General features: G+C 41.5%; 1 protein-coding gene across 1 annotated transcript in view; it reads right to left on the bottom strand.

Annotated features, from left to right (window-relative positions):
- Positions 1-14,219, bottom strand: part of RUNX3 (RUNX family transcription factor 3) — a 124,321-nt gene extending 110,102 nt beyond the window's left edge. The window contains exons 1-2 of the mRNA XM_028738825.2: positions 14,052-14,219; positions 13,593-13,692 (exon numbers count right to left, since the gene is read on the bottom strand). Coding sequence (XP_028594658.2) covers positions 13,593-13,650 — 58 coding nt within the window. The 5' untranslated portion in view covers positions 13,651-13,692; positions 14,052-14,219. The remainder of the gene's footprint in view (positions 1-13,592; positions 13,693-14,051) is intronic.
- Between the last annotated feature and the right edge of the window lie 6,291 nt (positions 14,220-20,510).

Consider the following 20,510-nt stretch of genomic DNA (forward strand, 5'->3'; position numbering starts at 1 on the left):
TTCTGGGTAAGCAGCAAAAAACAGGAAACCCCTAGTGGGCTACCATATATGGTTGGTGGGTTTCATTTGGTTTGGGAGGTCACAAGTCACGCTAGCCTCCACAACTACTTCCACCATTTTATATGCAGCAATGCTCTCTGTGTTTGGGGCTTTCTGGGGCTAAATAATATATATATATATATATAGAGAGAGAGAGAGAGAGAGAGAGAGAGAGAGAGAGAGAGAGAGAGAGAGAGAGAGATGGGGACAGACTTGTAAGCTTTCTGATTATTATTTTGGTGTGTGGCACGGGTGTGTGGAACAAGCTCAGTGGACAAACGCCAGAAAATCTCAACTGTTTCCTCACTGAAGAGGTCACCGTGGAAGTGGATGAAATCTGTGGTTAGCCATTTGATCTCTGCCTGTAAGATCATACTGGTGGGCTGTTGTTTTCCTTTGCCTCTTGCACTGCGATCCCCAGGGGCATAACCTTAGCATTTCAATTAGGGTAACAAGGCAGTTAAAGGGAGGTCTTTCTCCCCCCCCCCCCCGCCCCGTTCTTACAACAGCAGCCGACAGTCTCTGACACAGAGCGGTGGTTGTTTACAAGACATATCAAGATGGGGGGCGGGTGGGGGGAATGTTCCTACTGAGGCAAGGAAATCGTCCAGGACTGTGGGGAACATTGAGTGATCACAGGAACTGGTACATTTCTGCACCTTTTCTCTCCATGGTGGTGGTTTTGGTCACATAGGGTGGTCTTGCAGCCTGGACGATTTAGGAGTAGTTTAGAGCTAGAATCAACAAGCGATTATTAGATTCCATGCCAATACTTTAAAAATTACTGAGGTCGGCATTTGGTGGGGTGGGAGGGTGGGAGGGATTTGCTTCTCAAAACATCCTTCAGGAGCTGGCAAGCTGCTGCTAGGATCTGAAACCATTTTTGTATCTCCCTTTCCAGGTGGTCCCTCTTCTGCGTTGGTAACAAAATGAGGGGTGGACTTTTTCAAAGCTGGGGTGCAAAAATCCAAGCGCCTGGTCGTTATTACAACCCAACAAAAATTGGATCTGGCACATAGGTTGCTGAAGAGAACAGGAAGCAGATTTCTCCAACCGGTCGAAATAAATTTTTTTAAAAATAAAAAATTGTCCAGTAACACCTTAGAGACCAACTTGGTTTTTATTTATTTATTTCGACTGCGTCAGACCGACACGGCTACCTATCTGATTCTCCAACCAGGTTTGACACGGTTTGTGGGACATGGGGAAAACCTGTGGCTCATAGTTAGAACACATGCTTTGATTGCAGAAGGCTCCTCAGCAACTCCAGGTCAGTCTGGAAAGGCTCTTATCTTAATCCCTGGAGAACTGTTGCCAATCAGTGTTGACAATACTGAACTAGATGCAGCAGTGGTCTGACTCAGTACAAGGACACTTTCTGTGTTTCCATCTCAACCTCCATGTTCTCCTGCCACTGAGGAACAGCAGAGGCTGTAGGAAGCATAGAACACTTGGTGCCATGGGGAAGCAAGAAGGGCCAGCCAACAGCTGAGAGACTATGACAAGAAGGGATGGAGGAGTCCAGGTGTTCTTAATAGTAGGAGAAAAAATGGATTCAGTTCACATTTAAAGGTGAACCTCCTTAATTCACACAACAATTTGCAAACCTAAACACAGCCATCCTACAAAATTTGCACTTCTCCAAATTTTGCAATGCAGTTCTCTAACCAAATATTGGGCAAAAGATGCACATACTAGAGTAAACGGTGCATAAAAATTCATATATTAGTGAAAGTTACAATGAAAATGAGCTATACTGGGGGGGAAGTTGCACTAAAATTCAAAAAAAAAAAAAAGAGAAACTGAAATTTCAAAAGTTGGCTATGTTTTGGTTTGTGTGTTTTTTGCAAAGTGTAAATTAGTTAGTTTTGCCATTAAATGCAAACTGAATCAAGTTTCCCCTTCATCCCTACCAGAGATCCACAGACCCTAACAAACAATAAGTGAAAACAAGCCATCGATAGAAAGGTAAAAACACTAGCCCTTTGCTCAGCACTCAAAAGTTAGTAGATTAGGTATTAGGTGGATTTCAAATTGCAGGGAATTTTTGCACTGGCACAGCTACCTATATGCTCCTGAGCACAATTCAGGTGCTGGTTTTAACCTACAAATCCCTATATGGCGCACTGGAGGTTTTAAAGAAGAGCTTGGGTGGTCATCTGTCATGGATGCTTTAGCTGAGATTCCTGCATTGCAGGGGGTTGGACTAGATGACCCTCGAGATCCCTTCCAACGATTCAATGATTCTAGTATCCAATATCTAATGGAATGACACTGCAAACTTGAACATACCTGGACCCTGCATTTGTCATCCAAGTGCCCCCTCTGAGAGAGGCTTGGAGGGTGGGAACAAAAAAAGCATCCCTTTTTAGTTTTGGCTCCCCATCTATGGAAGGCTCTCCTCAGTGAGGCCCACCAGACACTGATATTAACATCGTTTTGGTGTCAGGTTAAGACATGCCCCCTTTTTGCGGCTTTTGAGGGATTATGATAACCATATATTACTGCTGTTTCTGTGGCTTTTTCCCCCTGAAGGGAGGGGGGTACAGTGACTATGAGGGCTTTGCCCCACTTCTATTCATTTAATTTCTGCCTTAAGTTTAAATAGAATCTTACGATTTTTGAACACGTTCTTAACTACTTCAGCCCTGAAGGCTGAGAAGGGGTGTATAGATTGAATGAGCAAATAATAACTCCCCAGAAAGGGGGAAAGTATTACCACCCTCCAATAATGAAATTCAAGCAAAAGTTAAATGAAATTAGAAGCAATTTGGGATTCCAGTGAAAGTACACAAATGTTTCACAGCATCCACAAACTTCCAGCTATGTGTTCTGCATCCAATGGAGACATGTAACCTTTCAAAGAAACAAGGATCTCTTGCCTTAATATTCAACAAATGTTTTGCAATTTGGCCCCGTTCCAGTTTTTACCATAATCTTTTTTTCTCCTTCCCTTAATAAAATTATGTCTGAAACAAAGATGTTTATTGCTTTATGAGTTCCTATTCATATGGAAATTGAGTTCAAGATGTGCTATTTCTATTTTTTTTCTTTTAATTTTTTTTTTTAAATGAATGATCCTAGTTAAAACCCAGCATTTATTCATCTTGCTTGTGGAGGGAAAATATAGATTAAAAAGAACTGTACAAATGTTTTTTATTTTCCTCCTCTTATTTGCTTGCCATACGTCTGCCTTTAATTAGCAGCACGGAGTACAAAGGCTATATTTATAGTGCCACCATCTTGCAGGGGATGATACGACGCTCTACCACATGTATTACTAACCAGACTCCACTGCAATTTTGCACTTCACGATGCTGGGGGTGAGGTGGGGGGGGGCAGTAATATATTTGTCAATCCTATAATCTTCATGAATTGTTTATTGCTCTTTATTCTTATAAACGGCTTCAGGCATAGTTCCTGCGCATAGTTCCAGCATTTCATTTCATTTTTGTTTAAAACGTAAGTAAATAAATACATAAAATCCCATGTGAGATAAATGGCTGTGTTTCAGCACGGCAAGGGAAGAACTTGCAACTGAATAAGTGTGATCTACAGCAGGGGTGCGGAAGAAGCACAAGAGTGCCCCCAACCACCCCTTATAGCACAGGTGGTGTGGTAGAATTTTGTGTTCATTTATTTGATTTAGATATTTTCAATACCCCCTCTTTCTGTGCCAGACAACCTTCTCAAATGGCTTCATAGTTAAAACCAGGCACCCCCAAACTCAGCCCTCCAGATGTTTTGAGACTACAACTCCCATCATCCCTAGCTAACAGGACCAGTGGACAGGGATGATGGGAATTGTAGTCCCAAAACATCTGGAGGGCCGAGTTTGGGGATGCCTGGTTAAAACCATATATATTCAATTAACGGCGACATCAACAGCTAAATCTTTAATGCCCATTGGTGGTCAGGTTGCCGTGTTACAGAGCACAACCCTCTACTTGAAGAGGACAGTCCCCCGTTCTAAGGCTGCCCAGTCCAAGTTCAATTCAAAAAATAGTCCCATAAGAAGAGACATCAGCAGGGCCCTTCAAACAGTTACCACCTGAACGGGGGAATGAGCCAGGCAGGCACACATAGGTCACCTGGTCACAAATGAGATGTGCTTCCAACTACACTAAAAAAATTACCTGTAAATTTGCACATATTCATTAGCATATGCCCTCCCCCCCCCCCAACCTTGTGTCCTCTCTTGTCCTCTTTTTGGCAATACATTTACTTTTTTGGCAATGTGTACATAGGTACCCTATGATCAAATGCCAAACAAGTGGGTGGGAGGGTAGGTGGGTGTAAATGTACGTCATATTCCAGCCTTCTTCTCAAAAGGAGCCCAGGGTGGCAAACACTTCTGAGATAAAGGCAAATACAATCTAAAAAAAAATTACAAATACTGTATCTAAAACATTTATAAACATCTGAAAACAAACTATCTAAACCAATTTTAAGAAGAGATGTAACCAAAACCTGTGCCAGGAGAGGCTCACTGAAACAGAAAGGTTTCCAGCAGGCATCTAAAAGTGCACAGTGATGGTGTCTGTCTAATGTCAATAGGCAGGGAGTTCCAAATCCAAGCTGCTCCCACATGTAAGAAGTGACTGCTTGCAAATGTGGGTTGGGCATTGCGTGGCACTTGCAGATGGCGCCAGTTCCATAGATCTAAGTGATCTAAGCAGCACGCATGAGTATCTTATACTCAGTGCTTTTTTTTTTTCCTTTAAAAAAAATGTTTATGGGTGCTCTCATTTTGACTCAAGAAAATCACCATTTTATAGTTCAAACCAGGGAAAATAAATACAGTAAATGAACAAAAGCACAAAGATTCACAAAATGTTTAGGGGTATGCGTACCCCTGCGTCCTCCCAGAAAAAAAAGTACTGCTTATACTCTTACATACTTATAATGAGCACTGGCGGAGGAAGAGGAGTGCGGGGGGAGCGCACCGCCCCCGGTAGCGCAATCCTGGTGGGGTTCCATCATGGCTGCCCCACCCCCAGGACGTGCGCCAGCCCCACCTCCGCCTTCTCTCCACCCCCACCCCCCCGCCACTGATAATGAGTGGGGGAGGGGATTCAGGGTTAGAGGATGTGTGCCTTGATTTTTAAAAAAAGTCACTTCCCCATACAATATGAGGACATTTCAGGAGGAACTATTCTGGCCACCATAGAGGCGGTACTACTATGAAACTAATGAAGCTTGAGTTTCAGGCCCCTAATCCCAGAGGCACCCCAGAAGCGGCTTTAGTCCACATTGCTTAGATTTTTGGGGGTCTAGTAGTCCCAATGTGAGTCACATGATATAAATATATTAAATACATACATAGGCAGATAGTAAAAACAGTACTTCTAGTGGAAGGTGCAGCCTTCCTTTGTTTTTAGATCCTGCACACATACATCATGGCAGGCATCATCCCCAAAGAGGCTTTCTTTCCTTCTTGTGAGAAAAGGGGAGATGAGAAATTCCTATGCACTTGTATGAAATATAATGGGGGTTTCCTGTCATCACTTGTTTTTTATTTATTATTATTGTTATTATTATTATTATTATTAAGAATAGACTATGTAAAATATAAAGTAAAAAAGAAGAAAATTAACAGCAACCAAAAGTATTCACACAACAATATCTGATTAGCATACAATAAACATACAGCCAGAAACTATGTATTTAATTTTTTTTAAGCTTCCAAATTCATTGGAGACACCTTTTTAGCTAAGTAAAAGTTTCTAGTAAACCAATCTGACTAATTCATTGATTAAACATTGTAATCACACACAATGTTCACCAGGTGCCTGTGACAATCTTATGAAAATGTGCCCACATCAGTAGTAGCAATGTGGTCCCTGGTGCTAATTTCCTTCAAATATATCTTTGAAGCACTACAGAAATGTCTTTTTTTGAATAGAGACAGTGATGGGGGGGCACTATGTGTACCACAAGCAATGACCACTTTAATGACACTTCCTACATCCATCCTCAAAGTGCTCTAAAGATCTATAATCATGTTCCAGCCTAAATTCACTACTTCACACTCCCCATATGTGAAATATTCATTTTATACCCAAACAAGTAACATGCTGAAAGCTATGTAACTCCTACACATCATACTGAGATTCTGTGTTTGTAAACCCAGTTATACTACCAGCTGAGAATGGCTGGATAAGTTAAACTGAGTCAACACTTTCAACTCAATTAATAATAATACTTAGCATTTACATAGCATGATGTAATATTTATAAAAGTATTTCCTATGTGCTTGGCATCGTACAATTTGATTTGATTTTTAAACGCTCTGGGTTCCAGCACAATATTATTTCAATTGTTTTTAGGAAGAGGACAGAGAAGGTATATTCAAGTAGCAATCAATACAATATTGCCATGAACCCCAAAGAGTTTTTATCACTTCTGCTTGAATTTGCCGTTACACATCATGACGACGACCACAGCTAAAGTAATGTGTGCTGTATACTTAAAAAGGAAGCAGACTACAAGACTGATGGAAAGCTATGTCAAACTGGCAGATTTGGCTATCATGAACAACCTGCAGTTTTGCAGCCAAAGACTTCGTTGTACTAACAAATGGCTAAATGTTCTGGGGACAAGAAAGAGAATGAGATAACTGGTAATCTTTGATTTGTAATTATATATTCCTTGTTCATGCAACCTTAAGAAAGGATTCTTACATATCAGTAAGTCATAATCAACCTAGTCAATCAAACAATCAATGATTTTGCCGTGCTAAAAATATAAAAAGCAAATAAACAAACGAAGTCCGAAGTTTTGACCACAGGTTCTCAGTCACATACAAACACATACCCCAATCGCTTTCAAGGGTTCAAAGCACAACTTCACTGCCTCATTTACAAAATCCTTACTACAACAGGGTAAGGTTAGGTTAGTTTTATTATACCCATATTATATGTTTTTGGGGGTGAGGAGACTGAGGCTGAAAAATGGATTTGAGGCAGAGAGCTGGGTGACCTTAGAGGCATCTCATATGTTCATAGCAGAAGCGAGTTTCAAATTGGGGACTCCCAAGTCAAATCATAGCTCTGTGTTTTAGCCATGATGCTATACTCACTTTCAATTACTCAAAACAACTTTAGGCTGGACTGGGTAGCCAACAGACTGAAAGGTATATAGGCCAATAGATAAGTTTTTCTGTGCTTTTTAAAGCTGAAGCTAATTGTTAACTGAATGAAAAACATAGCTGATTTGTTGAGATGAAGAAACAGTTTCAACTTCAACCTTTAAATTCTGAGATACAAACTTTACATCAAAACTCACTGATGTAAAAAGGTGGGTAGTTTGCTGTCACTTTTCTGACCTTTCTACACCAAAATATCTCCACCAATACTCAAAAATTATGGCTGAGATTCAAAGCTTCTTAGGTCAATTAGAAACCCACAGTTTGAACTCTGAATCTCAGAACAACTGATTGGATGTCCTAACTTTTTGGCATCCAATATACTAAATTTATTTGGAATGCATTCAATGCATTCAATGTTGAAAATAGGGCCATTTCAATTGAATTCAAATTTGTACTATGCAGTTGTGGTTACATTCTACTAATGCTCCAATTACATTATCAGGCAGGTGCCATCTCTGTTTTCTTCTTGGCACCTATTGAATACTTCCCTTTATCAAGACGTCTTTTAAGTGGAGATTTTACCTCATTCTAGATTTGTATTGGATCTGTTGTTTTTATAAAGGATTTTTAAAAATATGTGTGTTTTTACTGTTGATTTATTAATTGTTACACTGCACCAAGATGTTTCATAAGAAGCTATTAATAAATGGAAATAAATGGATAAACAATGCTTACAAAGCAACAAATTCTTTTGTGCGTCATAAAATGTACCCAGAGTTTCTCCACTGCAGTATCTGCATAATAGAGTAAGAAATCTGAGCATGTTTTGTGCTGTAAAAATAATTTTAAAACAGATATCTTTTGCAAAAGTCAACAGAGCTGAAAAGAGTTTTTTTTAAAGGGCAGGGATTAAATGATCAAGCGGTTAGAGCATCTTCCTTATGAGAAAAGGTATTTGGGGCTATGGGTTCTTTTTTAGGCAATAGAAACTTATAAAAGTATGAATGGTGCAGAGAATGTCCTGATAGAAGTCATACTTGAAACTGAGGGGCCTTCAAAACAAGTTCTTTCTAATTTTAGTCAAAACAAGTAATTTATTTACAAATAACATATAATTAACAGTTGGAATTTTTTAGCTTAATATACAATGGTGGCCACATATTTAGGTAAAGCAGGGGCAGGAGGTGACTCAGAAATACAATAAATAAATGTATATTGCTTTTCACTTGGACAACTGTGTCAATTTCAGTTTCTAATTTTTCCAGTCCTACAATCAGTTCACTATACTTCTTTATCACTTTGCAGTTGTCGTTTTTTTCAAAACCATCATAAAAAAATTGTCAGCATTTTAGTGCAAATTTCTCCTAAAACACACCTTTTAAAATGCAGTTTTGCCTGATGTGTACATTTCTGCAAGCAGCCTTCTCTAATATACTGCATTCTGTGTGCATTATTTTCACACATAATATGCATTTTTATGCAAACTTTCCCCTAATTATGTACTTTTGTACACTTTTTTTTAGATGAACGGGAAAAAACCCCACCCATTTGGTAACATTCAAAGAAGTGAGAATATGCAAATTATCGAGGTTCTCACTAAAATGCTAAAGCAAATTTCTTCCCCCTCCCTAATTTCCACTAGAATTAGCTAAATCCATGATCTCTCAATGGCTTTTTCTGTCATGGTAAGGACCTGCAACAAAACGATGTTGTGTGGACCCACGCCTTCCAATAGTCTTGCTGCTCAGGAGGTGAGCAGAGAATTCCTTAATTCAATTATTCTGACCCTTCTTTTTCCACTCCTCCCCTTACTCCTCCCAACAGTCAGCCATCATTCTGTGGCTTCTGAACATGCTCAGAGTTCTCATTAGGTTATTGTGGAGGGTTCTTCCCCCATTCCATTTCCCTGCTTAAGGGCTTTTTTTTCAGGGCGGGTACTTCTGCAAACCTTGGGATTTCTCCAAGCTTGCTGATACCTTCCTTTTCTTGTGCATGGATGGTGTTGTTTGGTTGGACAAAAGCACAATTCAAAGTGTTGGTGCTGACCTTTAAAGCCCCAAACGACCTCAGCCTAGTATACCTGAAGGAGTGTCTCCCCCCCCCCCCATCGTTCTGCCCAGACACTGAGGTCCAGTGCCGAGGGCCTTCTGGCGGTTCTCTCACTGTGAGAAGCAAAGCTACAGGGAACCAGGCAGAGGGCCTTCTCGGTAGTGGCACCTGCCCTGTGGAACACCCTCCCATCAGATGTCAAAGAGAACAACAACTACCAGACTTTTAGAAGACATCTGAAGGCAGCCCTGTTTGGGAAGCTCTTAATATCTGAAGGACTATTGTATTTTAATAGTTTGTTGGAAGCCACCCAGAGTGGCTGGGGAAACCCAGGCAGATAGGCAGGGTATAAATTTATTTTTTATTTTTATTACTATTATTATTATTATTATTATTATTATTATTATTATTATTATTATTATTTTGGATTGCTAAAGAGAACCATCAATTTCAGTGGCTTTGTGCCCCTGAGTGCCAGATGTTGCAGGTGAACAAAGGAGGGCTATTGTGAGATGCTGGCTTGAGGGATTTCAGCCTGATCAACGAGGGCAGTTCTTAATGTTGCACAAATCCATAGTTAGATAGAGTTAGATAGATAAAGTGGCATTCAACTATGTTCTACTCAGAATAGCTGCATTTAAATGAATGGATTTATGTTATGCATGCTGATTATTTTCAGCCAGTCTACTCTGAGTAGGACTAGCATTGGCTACAACCCAGATAAAGCATATACTACTTCTACTAATTGATAGCATTCTCCAAAGAAACCTAAAGCCCACAGATTCACAGATATGTGCCCAAGATTCTTCTTACACTTTGCTCTTTTCCAAGAAAAAGATGCGCTCAGCCAGACAACAAGCCAACAAACACAGCTAGGAAACAGGGCAAAATTGGGGGCCAAATTCCACAATATTTTGCTGGTACTTTTCCTCGGAGAATAATATCCAAACACACACTGAGTAGAAAGGAAGAACAACCTCCTGCCTTCTCAGCTTTAAACTTGAGCAGTTCTTACTGGATTCAAGTCAACCCAATTTCATGGTTGCTTTAGGGTTACCTCCTCTGTATCTGCCAGGCTTCCTGTCCTTATAAACTTTTTAAAACGTTGCTGGGTCTGTTCTAGGTACAGGAAAGTTCTACCGACTGGATTTCTGTGTGAGACTCCAGATACCCTCCATCTTAATTTGCCTGGAGGGAAATTTGCTTGCGATAGGTAGGGTTCGGTGAATCTGTCAATTTAGATTTCTCTCTGCTTCCCATTTTCCCAGTTGTAAATACCGTTCTCTGCATTTCCACATACTTTTTGTTGTTGTTTAAGTTCTTGTGAAAATTCTTCAACATTTTAGCTTAAATGTCTCCTAATATGCACATTTTTTCATGCAATTTGCCCAATATAAATGTTGTTTTTCAAATGACTTTTGTCACACACACACACACACACACACACACACACACACTTTTATCTTCTTTACTGAAATCCATATATATCATACACGATCTTAAATACACGTACAAAGAAAAGGTAATAGTGATAATAATAACAACTTTTGCCTAATATAATGCATTTTTGCTCATTATTGTCACTAATGTATATACTTATATGCACACTTCACCCTAATATACACATTTTTGTCCACATTACTTGGCTGGATCAGCAGTTCATGCAGTCCTACATGTTAAGGATTACTCATATGAATAATTATAAAGGATTCAAGAGGGTCTGTGGTCCCAGGAGAAAATATTGGGGCCGGCAGGTAGGGATTAGTGGAAAGGGCTGGGGGCCGAGTTAGATGGTGACGATGAGTAAAATGAGAGTAATATAAAAATGGCCTAACCAGAACAAAATGACAAATGAAGATGCTGGATAAGACAAAAGCACACACACAAAAATCCTTTAAATAAATAAGAGCAGCACACACAAAAAAGGGGGACAGCAAAGCTAAACTATCAAAAGATAACTATGAGTTGTCCTTTTAAGTTGAGTGAAACAATTGGTCTTTTGTGGAGGTGAAAACAAATTGCAGGAAGGTGTTGTTGTTTTTTAATCAAAGCACAAGGTGAGCTGAAGAAAAACCTTCATTTGGCAAGAACACTGACGCTGCAAGACCCTGGGGCACAATACCTCCTAAGGAGACAGTGCTCAATGATTATCATAAGTAGAACTTATTTTAGGTGCAAAAGTAGTTCTCAGAACAATATTTTTAGGTCAGTTATATGAATTCTGCAAAACACTCCCCCCCCCCCCCGCCCAAGTTTAGGTCAAGTTAATAGGTTGTTTGCAAGCAGAGCGAAGAAATGAGCCAACTCTGAACTAGGAAATTCTAATAGCAAGAGATGCAAAAGTTCCTGCAAATTCAATCCCCAGTCGTAACTTTTCGCCTTGATTTCAATAGGACCTAAGTGTAAATTTAGTCTTGATACAGCCCAATGTTGCTCTTTCCTCCCTCTCCTTTGCAGAAGAATATTATAGAAACTGACTAGGAAGCTGATCAGCAACAGTTTGAGAACAGGTTAAAAAAAGAAAGAGAAAGAAAGAATCACAATTTCAAAATCACACAATTAAAACTAATGGAACTTGCCACCAGCAGGCATGGCGATGACCACTACTTTGGGCAGCTTTTAAAAGCACGATGAAACAAATTCATAGAGAAGGAGGAAGGGAAGTCTATCAATGGCTAGTAGCCATGTTGGCCCTTAGATGGAACCACCAGACACTGTAGGCAAGCAAAAGTGAAGGATAGGTTGACTACTTGCTCTGTTTGTGAGCTTTGAAACGACCCTAGTGAACAGCTAAGGGAGACACAATGTGGCATTGTTTCAATATTTGGTCTGATCCAGCAGAATTCTTTATGCCCAGGGTGAAGGATTGGCTCAGGGAGACTAAAATGACATAAGCCAGAATTTACAAAACCAGACAACATGCTCTACAAACCCAGAAAGAGCTCTAAAATGCTCTCCCCCCCCCCCCATGGGGTCCTTATTAAGAGGAATTCTCAGAATAATTTGTGACATGATCAGGGGATGGAGGAAGGGGAGAATGTGCTACCCCCCTCTTCCCACACTTTTATTTGGGGGGGGGTGTACACAGGGGGCCTTGAAGGTGCCTAAAGCATCTCTTTGGATGCCAGCCAAAGAATACAAAATGGTCACATGAATTTGGAAAGATTCAGAAATAGGAGACAATGAGTGATATTCAACAAAGTTTTACTCAGAGTAAACCATTAAATTAGTCATGCTCATCAATTACAATGAGTAAGTCCTTATGATTACTATTAGCATCACTGATGTTATTATTTTAATTCATTTAAAACTTAGTTGAATACTACCCAAGATTCTTGCTAGTTCTTGTACAGGGATTTTCCTTGTCTATATTGACTGCGCATCTATATTTCTTGCTAGTTGTTTGGATAACTTGATTTAAAAGCAGGGTTACAAATTTTAGTACTAAGTAAGTTAATAAATACAATTTTCTGATGTAACATTTCCCCAAACGTTAGACTGCATTTAAAACCATTTAGGGTCATCCCCCAGAGAAAACTGGTTTACAATCAAAAGACTACAGAGCCAAGAACGGGATGGGTGCCTTGAATGAGGGCCCAGCATCTGAGGAAGTTTTCCTGTATATCCCATTCCCATTTCAGTGGTTTGTGCTGGAAAGCCTCCTCGGGGATTTTCGTTAGCAAGTAATGTGGTCAGTTGCTCAGCTGGTCCAAGTTTTTTGTGTCCTCAGCAACTAAAACCCCCTGATGGCTTGAAAGGCTGAGTCAGTCTTACCAGCCTTTAAAGCTCTTCTCCAGTCTACCTCCACTCTTCCTTAGCTGAATATTAAGCCCAGATATTATATTAAAAAACAGACACTCATTGGGTCTATCTAACAGTTTAGATGCAATCAAACCATGGTGGGAAATTTGTAGATGCAAAAACCATGAACTCAACGAAAAAGAAAACTGCAATCACATCACGTTCATAGGTTCAGATCCATATTAAGCTGCAGAGATGAGTTATGATGACTTATTTCATCGGCACTTAAGTTCAACTGACTTAGTCTCTTGATACAACCTATAGACTTCAGCTGACTATCATTTTTCTTGGGACTCGAGAAGAATGGGAAGACAGCATCCTTGATGGAACACACACATCCACAAAGCACAGGAACCAAAAATAAATTGGGAAAGCACAATCCAGAAAGAGGTGGAAAGTTTACCATCCCCTCCTGCCACGGATTCCCCTTAAGCATCATCCAGACATAAGGGGGGGGGGATTTTCCCCTCTACCACCCGGTTTGCAAAGAGCGAACATCCAACTGAAGATGTGCCAATGGGATTATTAAAAGAGGCTGTAAGTTTAAGCTCCCTTGAGTGACAAACAACGGCGTTTCCTGCCTCGAAGGAAAGGATGAAAGATTTGTACTCACCACGCAAGAAGGTTGAAGAATAGGTTGTAAAGGAATCAAATATGCTGTTGGAAGCCATGACCCAAATCTACGACCCAGATTGTCTTCGAGCCCTACACTCCTTAGGAAACAAACAAAAAAGAAAACCATAAAAAGATTAAACTGAAATGCAAAAAGAAAAGTGAAAAGGGGGGAAGAGGGGAAAAATCAAAAGAAGTTTTGTGCCTGTTTATAACCAAGAATCCGATTCCACAGCAGCACCACAGGAATGTTCAGCCACAAGTTTCTCAATAGAAGCATATGCGCGCCGGATCGTCATTAGGATGAAAGGGGAGGGGAAGGCAAACTAAGCTTTCAAAGAGATAGATACACACACATACCCCCCAAAAAAGAAAAAAAAACAATATAATGTTTTGGAAGTACAGAAAGCAAAATGTATGAATGAAATACTGAATGAATGAATGAATGAACGGAACTCACCTTATGCAGATCCAAAACACACGGCTGGTGTGGAAAAACACGAGGAGGAGGTAAACCTCCCTGCCGAGGTTCGGGTACTCCTTCTAAATTGTTGATTGCAGTCTGCTTGTGGTTCTGTGGTTGCCTGTGAGGCCTGAAAGAGTGTTATAAAGTCAACCCTACTTTCTGAGATGCAGATGACTCTAAATCATTATTTGTTGACTGGAAGAGCAGAGTCACCTGATCTGTGATGTCACCACCAGGCCCTGCAATATCTTTGTGGGTTCTTCTTGGTTTTTCTCTCCCCTTAAAAAAAAAAATTAAAATTACTGGTTTAGAACATTTTTGGTTCACAGGAGGCCTTGTTGACTCATTCACAGCTTATAACAAATGGCAGTGAGAAGAAGCAGAATTTCAGCTGCTATGGGATTGGGCTTCCTTTTTCATGAATTGATGCTGTTGCCCTCGGAAAGGGAGTCAGGGAGAGCACTGCAGGTTTCCGATTGAAGTCGCCGCCCATTTAATATTCAGTGGTTTTCGCTTTCCTAACTGCTTTTTCTCTCTCCCACATTTACCACTTGTCTGTATCTTGTTTTATTTTTCTCCCCCTTTTGGCTTTCTAAGACCTTCAGCTCTACGAGTGACTATTCTTGCTGCCAAGACTAGTTCCATATGTGTTGATGGGTGGTTCCTCTTCAGAGGGATTTTCTGTGAATTAGTATTAAGTAAAAAATATGGAGCACATGCAGCAGAATAAACATCAACGGCTGAAGAGCAGGAACGGTGGCCTTTTAAAAGTGCAAAGCACAGAATTTACAGGCGCTGCAGTGACTTGCAGAGCACATGCTCTGTGTGCAGAAGGTCCCTGGTTCAAATCCTTGGCATCTCTGGTGAAAAGGGATAGTAGGAAGCTGGCGGTGGGAGGAAAATACTCCGCTGAATGCCCTGGGGAGCTGCTGTCACTCAGAAGAGAGGACACTGATCTAGATGGCTTGAATCAGGCTAAAGCAGCTTTGCATGCTTACACAAATAAACAAATAAAGAGCAAAATCACTTATATAACAGAGACAAAATCTTGATCAAGAAAAGTCTTGATAACACTTTACTGAGGAAATGGAGCAAAACAGTGTATAAACTGAGGAGAAATAAATACAGAGGTTTCATAGCGCGGGCCTTATACATAAGAGGGAGGCACATAATCATATACACAGAGAAAAAACTCCCTCAGAACTACACAGCCAATAGATAGCTCAGTGAGCATTATGCCACTCTGCTTGGTTACTAAGTAACACCCCCACCAGTCCCCCATCTTGACTTTAACATTAACAAAATTAACCCTTAAGTTACAAAATGAATTATCCTTCCTCATGTACTTTTGCAATCATTCATTCGGAGGTATGGGGAAGGAACACAGGAGCCACATTACAATTAGTCAGACCACTGGACCACTGAGCTCAGTATTATCTACACTAGCTGGCCGTGGTTCTCGGGGGTTTTCAGGCAGGGGTTCCAGCTGTAGCTAGAGATACCAAGGAACGAACCTAGGACCTCCTTCATAAAAAGCCGATGCTGTACCACTGAGCTAAGGCCCTTTCCCATATGCAACTGTTATAGATGCACATACTGAGAATACGTTGTAGGCTCCACTTTCCTGTTAGCCCTGGGCCCCTCCGACTCTTAACCCAGGACTAGTTCCCTGCTGCCTATTACTCAGAGTCGGTCCAAAGCTAGTGACTTCCCGTGGATAAAACAAACTCCATCTGGGGCTGCATCTACTTGGTTTGTATGCCGAAGTGGGAGGGGTCACCCTGGACGGCTGGAAAACAGAATATCTGCCTGTCAAGTTGAAAACTATCACTCCAGGGAGAAAGGTTCTGGCTGAGCCCTTTGCCTGCTATGGTTGCTGGTTCAGGTCAAATGCTCATCTAGTCCAGGACTCTGCCCTCAGAGTGGCCAACCAGATGCCCACAAGAACCTGAGCACAACGGCACTCTCACCACCGATATAATTCCAAGCAACTGATATTCAGAAGCATCGTGCCTCTGATTGCGAAGGGAGAATATAGACATCATGACTAGCAGCCATTGATAGCCTTATCCCCTGTGTATTTCTTTAATCTTTTCAAGTCATACAAGTTGATGGCAATCGCCACCACTTGTGGGAGCAAATTCCAGAGTTTTACTAAATACATTGTGTAAAGGTGTACAGTGGTACCTCAGGCTAAGTACTTAATTCGTTCCGGAGGTCTGTTCTTAACCTGAAACTGTTCTTAACCTGAAGCACCACTTTAGCTAATGGGGCCTCCTGCTGCCGCCACGCCACCGGAGCACGATTTCTGTTCTCATCCTGAAGTTCTTAACCTGAAGCACTATTTCTGGGTTAGTGGAGTCTGTAGCCTGAAGCGCACGTAACCTGAAGCGTATGTAACCCGAGGTACCACTGTACTTTCTTTTGTCTGTCCAGAGTCTTTCAAAATTCAGTTTTTGTGGATGTCCCCAAGTTACATGGATGACACCCTGTATCAACTTGTAGAACCCTATCAGTCCCTCCCTTACTTGCATTTTCCATAAAGTAAAAAGCCCCAAATGTTGTTACTGTCCTCCTTGCTTGTTTTCCAACTGCAGGTAATCATTTCTTTCCAAGCATTGGGAGGAAGCATTCAAAAATGTTTTTACCCAACAGCAGACTGAAGTGGTAACACTGCCTTCTTCTACCTTAGCATCCAGTCATCTCATTCTATCCCATGAATTTTTGCAAAACAATTTCTTCTTAAATAATGCAGTTTTGTAGGTTACCTTCCCTAATATATATGTGCATTGTTATGCACACTTTACTATAGTGTGTGTGTGTGTTCATATATTACTTGGCTGGAGAACTGCACTTCAAAATTTGGAGAAGTGCAAATTTCCAAGGATGGCTCCATTTTGGTTTCTGTGTTGTTTCGGGAAGTGCAAATTAGGGATGTCTTTAAATGAGAACTCAATCAAATTTCTCCCCCATGCCTAAATTAGGCACTGGCCTGCCACTGGCATAAAAGCAGACAGACAGACATCTGCTCATATGCCCATACCAATTTGCATGTCTCTCCGGCTTGTGTCCCAGACAAGTTCTGAAGAACTACAGCAGCAAAATAAGCAGGGCAGCGAAGGCCAACAAAAAAAGCTATGGAAAGTCCATTTTTAGTCATTTGGGGGAGGGGTTTCTGTCCAAACTGTATAGGAAGTCACTGCACATTTTAACAAAATTATAAAGTCATCAGACAAATTTGTTAACATTAACAAATCTATTGAAATAAAATAGAACTTCAAAGATGAATAAATACTATAGTCATTTCTTCAAATCTCTAGGCTTTGGCTGTGGCTAAGTCATGAACGTTGCTATTTCTACAAGGGAATCAAGGTGCTGCTCATAGATGCGTTTCAGATCCCCACCCATCCTCCTAAACAACTCTGCAAAAAGATAAGGCTAAGTTAAAGACTTGTCAAGGTGAGCTTTGTTGCTGAGTTAGGAAACTGAGGGCATAAGAATATAGACTAATTATGACCCCAGTGGTTAAGTCAATTCTCCAAGGATCCTGGCCTGGCAAAACCCCAGGGCTGACTCTACATCATTTCCTTAAAGCAAGAACTTACACAAACTACAGGTGGAAAGCACTGTTTTAAAAGAAGCATCTCTTTGTCACTCACAAGGAAGGAGTGCCTCTCCCATGCCTGCTATGATATTATCAATGCTTCACCTTCATTTTTATTCTCATGCTCGTGTGTGCCTTTCAATATATAAAAAATAATTGGGGAAGTCTACAATAAAGCTTACAATAATAAAAATGCAATAAAACACCATAAAGCATATGGTCTGCAAATATATGGAAATCAGTGACTAAACGCAATCCTATACAAGTTGTGTCAAGAATTCATGTTGAGCTCAGTGGGATTTACTCCCAGGTCAAGGTGTATGAAGGCTGCAGTCTCCTCATGAAAATAAACCAAAGAAGTCCTATATTTTATTGCCTGGGAGTAAGCTTCATTGAACTCATTGGGACTTACACTTCTGACTCCAGATGTACCTGACTGCGTTGCTATTTCATTAATTTGGTGACAGACCTACTTATTAGATGGGTTGCCATAGTCTTCTCTAGCAGTGGAAAACTTGGGGGCCAAATGCAGCCCCCCAGACTTCTCTGTCTGGTCATTGGGTCTCACCCCAGGCCACATATCCCACTGGACCTACTTCAAAGCCAAGTGGTTTTTGCAAGGCTGGAATATGGCCTTGAACTCTGAAAATGCCTATTCCTTGTCTGGGTGGAGGATAGAAGCTTGCTCTATGTAAGTAACATTTACATTTGCATGGACAGGCAGAGTCCCCCCAATCCTAGGTGACCTCTGAGTGAAATAATGACTCAAGACAATGTGCTATGGGATTAAAATTGGCCACAACTTTATAAAGTTTCAGATGTAGGGAGACCTTGGCTCAGGCATTGGGCGTTTATCCTTCCCAGTGCCCAGCCGGGGATCTGGGGGACATCAGGGTTATCCAGAATGTGTGGGGATTGGGCTGGCTCTGGAAAACATATGTTCAAGCAGAGAGCCCAACCCCTGTTTCGCCACCATCTCAGGGAAGAGCAATGACAACCTCTCAGCATATGGCCAATGCCTCCCCCAATGCTTCACGCCCCCCCCCCCCCCATTTAGGGAAGATAGATGAAAGGATTCCTCCCAAGGAAACTGCCAAAGTTGTGACGTTTTGCTACGGGGAAGGCAAAACCTGCCAATGCAGGAAAATTCCTTTCCGGCCCTTCAACAGCAACCATGACATAGCAGCGCCCGTGTACCTGTGGAGAAGAGGTTAACCTGCAAAAGAAGGCTTAACTGAGGGAGGGCAGGGTGGGAGAAGCTCTGGAGCCAACTGACGATTCCCAGGTAAGATCCACCCTCTGTTGTGTGGGGAGGGCGGTCCCTCCCCCTACCTGGCCAATCCCCTGGCAACGCCTCCCCAGGCGGGATTGGGCGATTGGCTGAGGTAGGCAGAGACCTCCAGGTATCCAGCCTGAGGAGTGCGAAACCAGCCCATACTGCCAGGAGCCACATGGGATCTGGGGGGCTGCGTGTGACCACGCAAAAGGCACCCCCATTTGATGTGGGGAGCAGTCATTCTTGCTCTATCCATCACTGGCACGTGGCTTTTAGAAAGTTGTTCAGAAGGGAATGCAAGCCTCGGGCTGAAAAACGTTCCACGCCCCAGGTCTTATGCCTTGGTTTTGAGGGCTGAATAGAGCAAAGAGTTGCCATCACTTTTTTCCTGTAATTATTTTCAACGTTAAGGGAAATTATCCTCCGTTTCTACAGAACAGGGCTCAGCTGTTTAAAAGGAACTGAAATAAAGTAGGGATTGGCAGCGGGAGAGGTTTACACTGATGATTTTATAGCAACAAAAAAGAGACGGGGGGTGGGGAGGAAGGGAAACAGCAAAAGAGCCTTTAGACTATCTGGCCATCCCTCGACCATCTGCCTCAGAGATGCACAGAGAAGGGTCTATGAGACTTCACAACGTTTCCTTGTCTCCTGTTCAAACCGCAGAGCGAATACTCTCAGGTCCCTACTTTTCCACATTGTATCTTCCTGGCTGGCCATGTAACACCGGAAAAAATGCCGAGCTGCGAGTCATGTTCACGACTCCTTTGATAGGCCTTAACAGACAGCCAAGGGAAGCGACGATGACGGGGCAGAAAATTCCTCAAACTTTGCACAGCGCTGTGAAGCAGAGGTCATGTCTCTCCTCACCTTACATGTCGAGAATGCATAAAACCTCAAAAATGTGTGGGGAGGGGGATATGGGGGGAGAGAACAGCAGCAGAGTTTCATTTTTAAAGGGTCCTTCACTCAGCAATATTTACTGGAGTTCAAAATTTAAAACACACATGTGCAATGTTTATGTATTTGATTCTCTGTTCATTTAAATTGATTTATAGTGGGCGCTCGGGTTGTGAACGTGATCCGCGCGGGATGCATGTTCACAACCCACTTCGTTTGCAACCCGCGTCTGAGCACGTTTAGGTTGCGATTCGGCGCTTCTGCGCATGCACGGCCGCCGAAACCCGGAAGTAACCCGTTCTAGTACTTCTGGGTTTTGGCAGTCCACAACCCGAAAAGACACAACTTGAAGCAGCTGTAACCCGAGGTATGACTATATTTATGTTTATTTAAATGTAAATCTTTTTTTTTTTCAGCCCACAAAGCATCCTCATGATCAAATTTCAGATAAAATTTCAGATCCTCAAACGGGTAACTCCCTCCCAATTCTTTTACTAGGTAGTCGACAGAAAAGTGAGGGAAGAAGACACACACCCTCAGTTTGTTGTTTAAATCATTCTGTCGGCTTAATCCTACATACAGAGGATGCATGCCCTCTGGAATCAGTTACCAACTGAAATCAGGTAAGCATCTAGATATTTATTGAATATATTTTCGTTTAAGATGGTTTCCC

The sequence above is a fragment of the Podarcis muralis genome, chromosome 7 (genome assembly GCF_964188315.1).
Source record: "Podarcis muralis chromosome 7, rPodMur119.hap1.1, whole genome shotgun sequence".
Lineage (NCBI taxonomy): Eukaryota > Metazoa > Chordata > Lepidosauria > Squamata > Lacertidae > Podarcis > Podarcis muralis.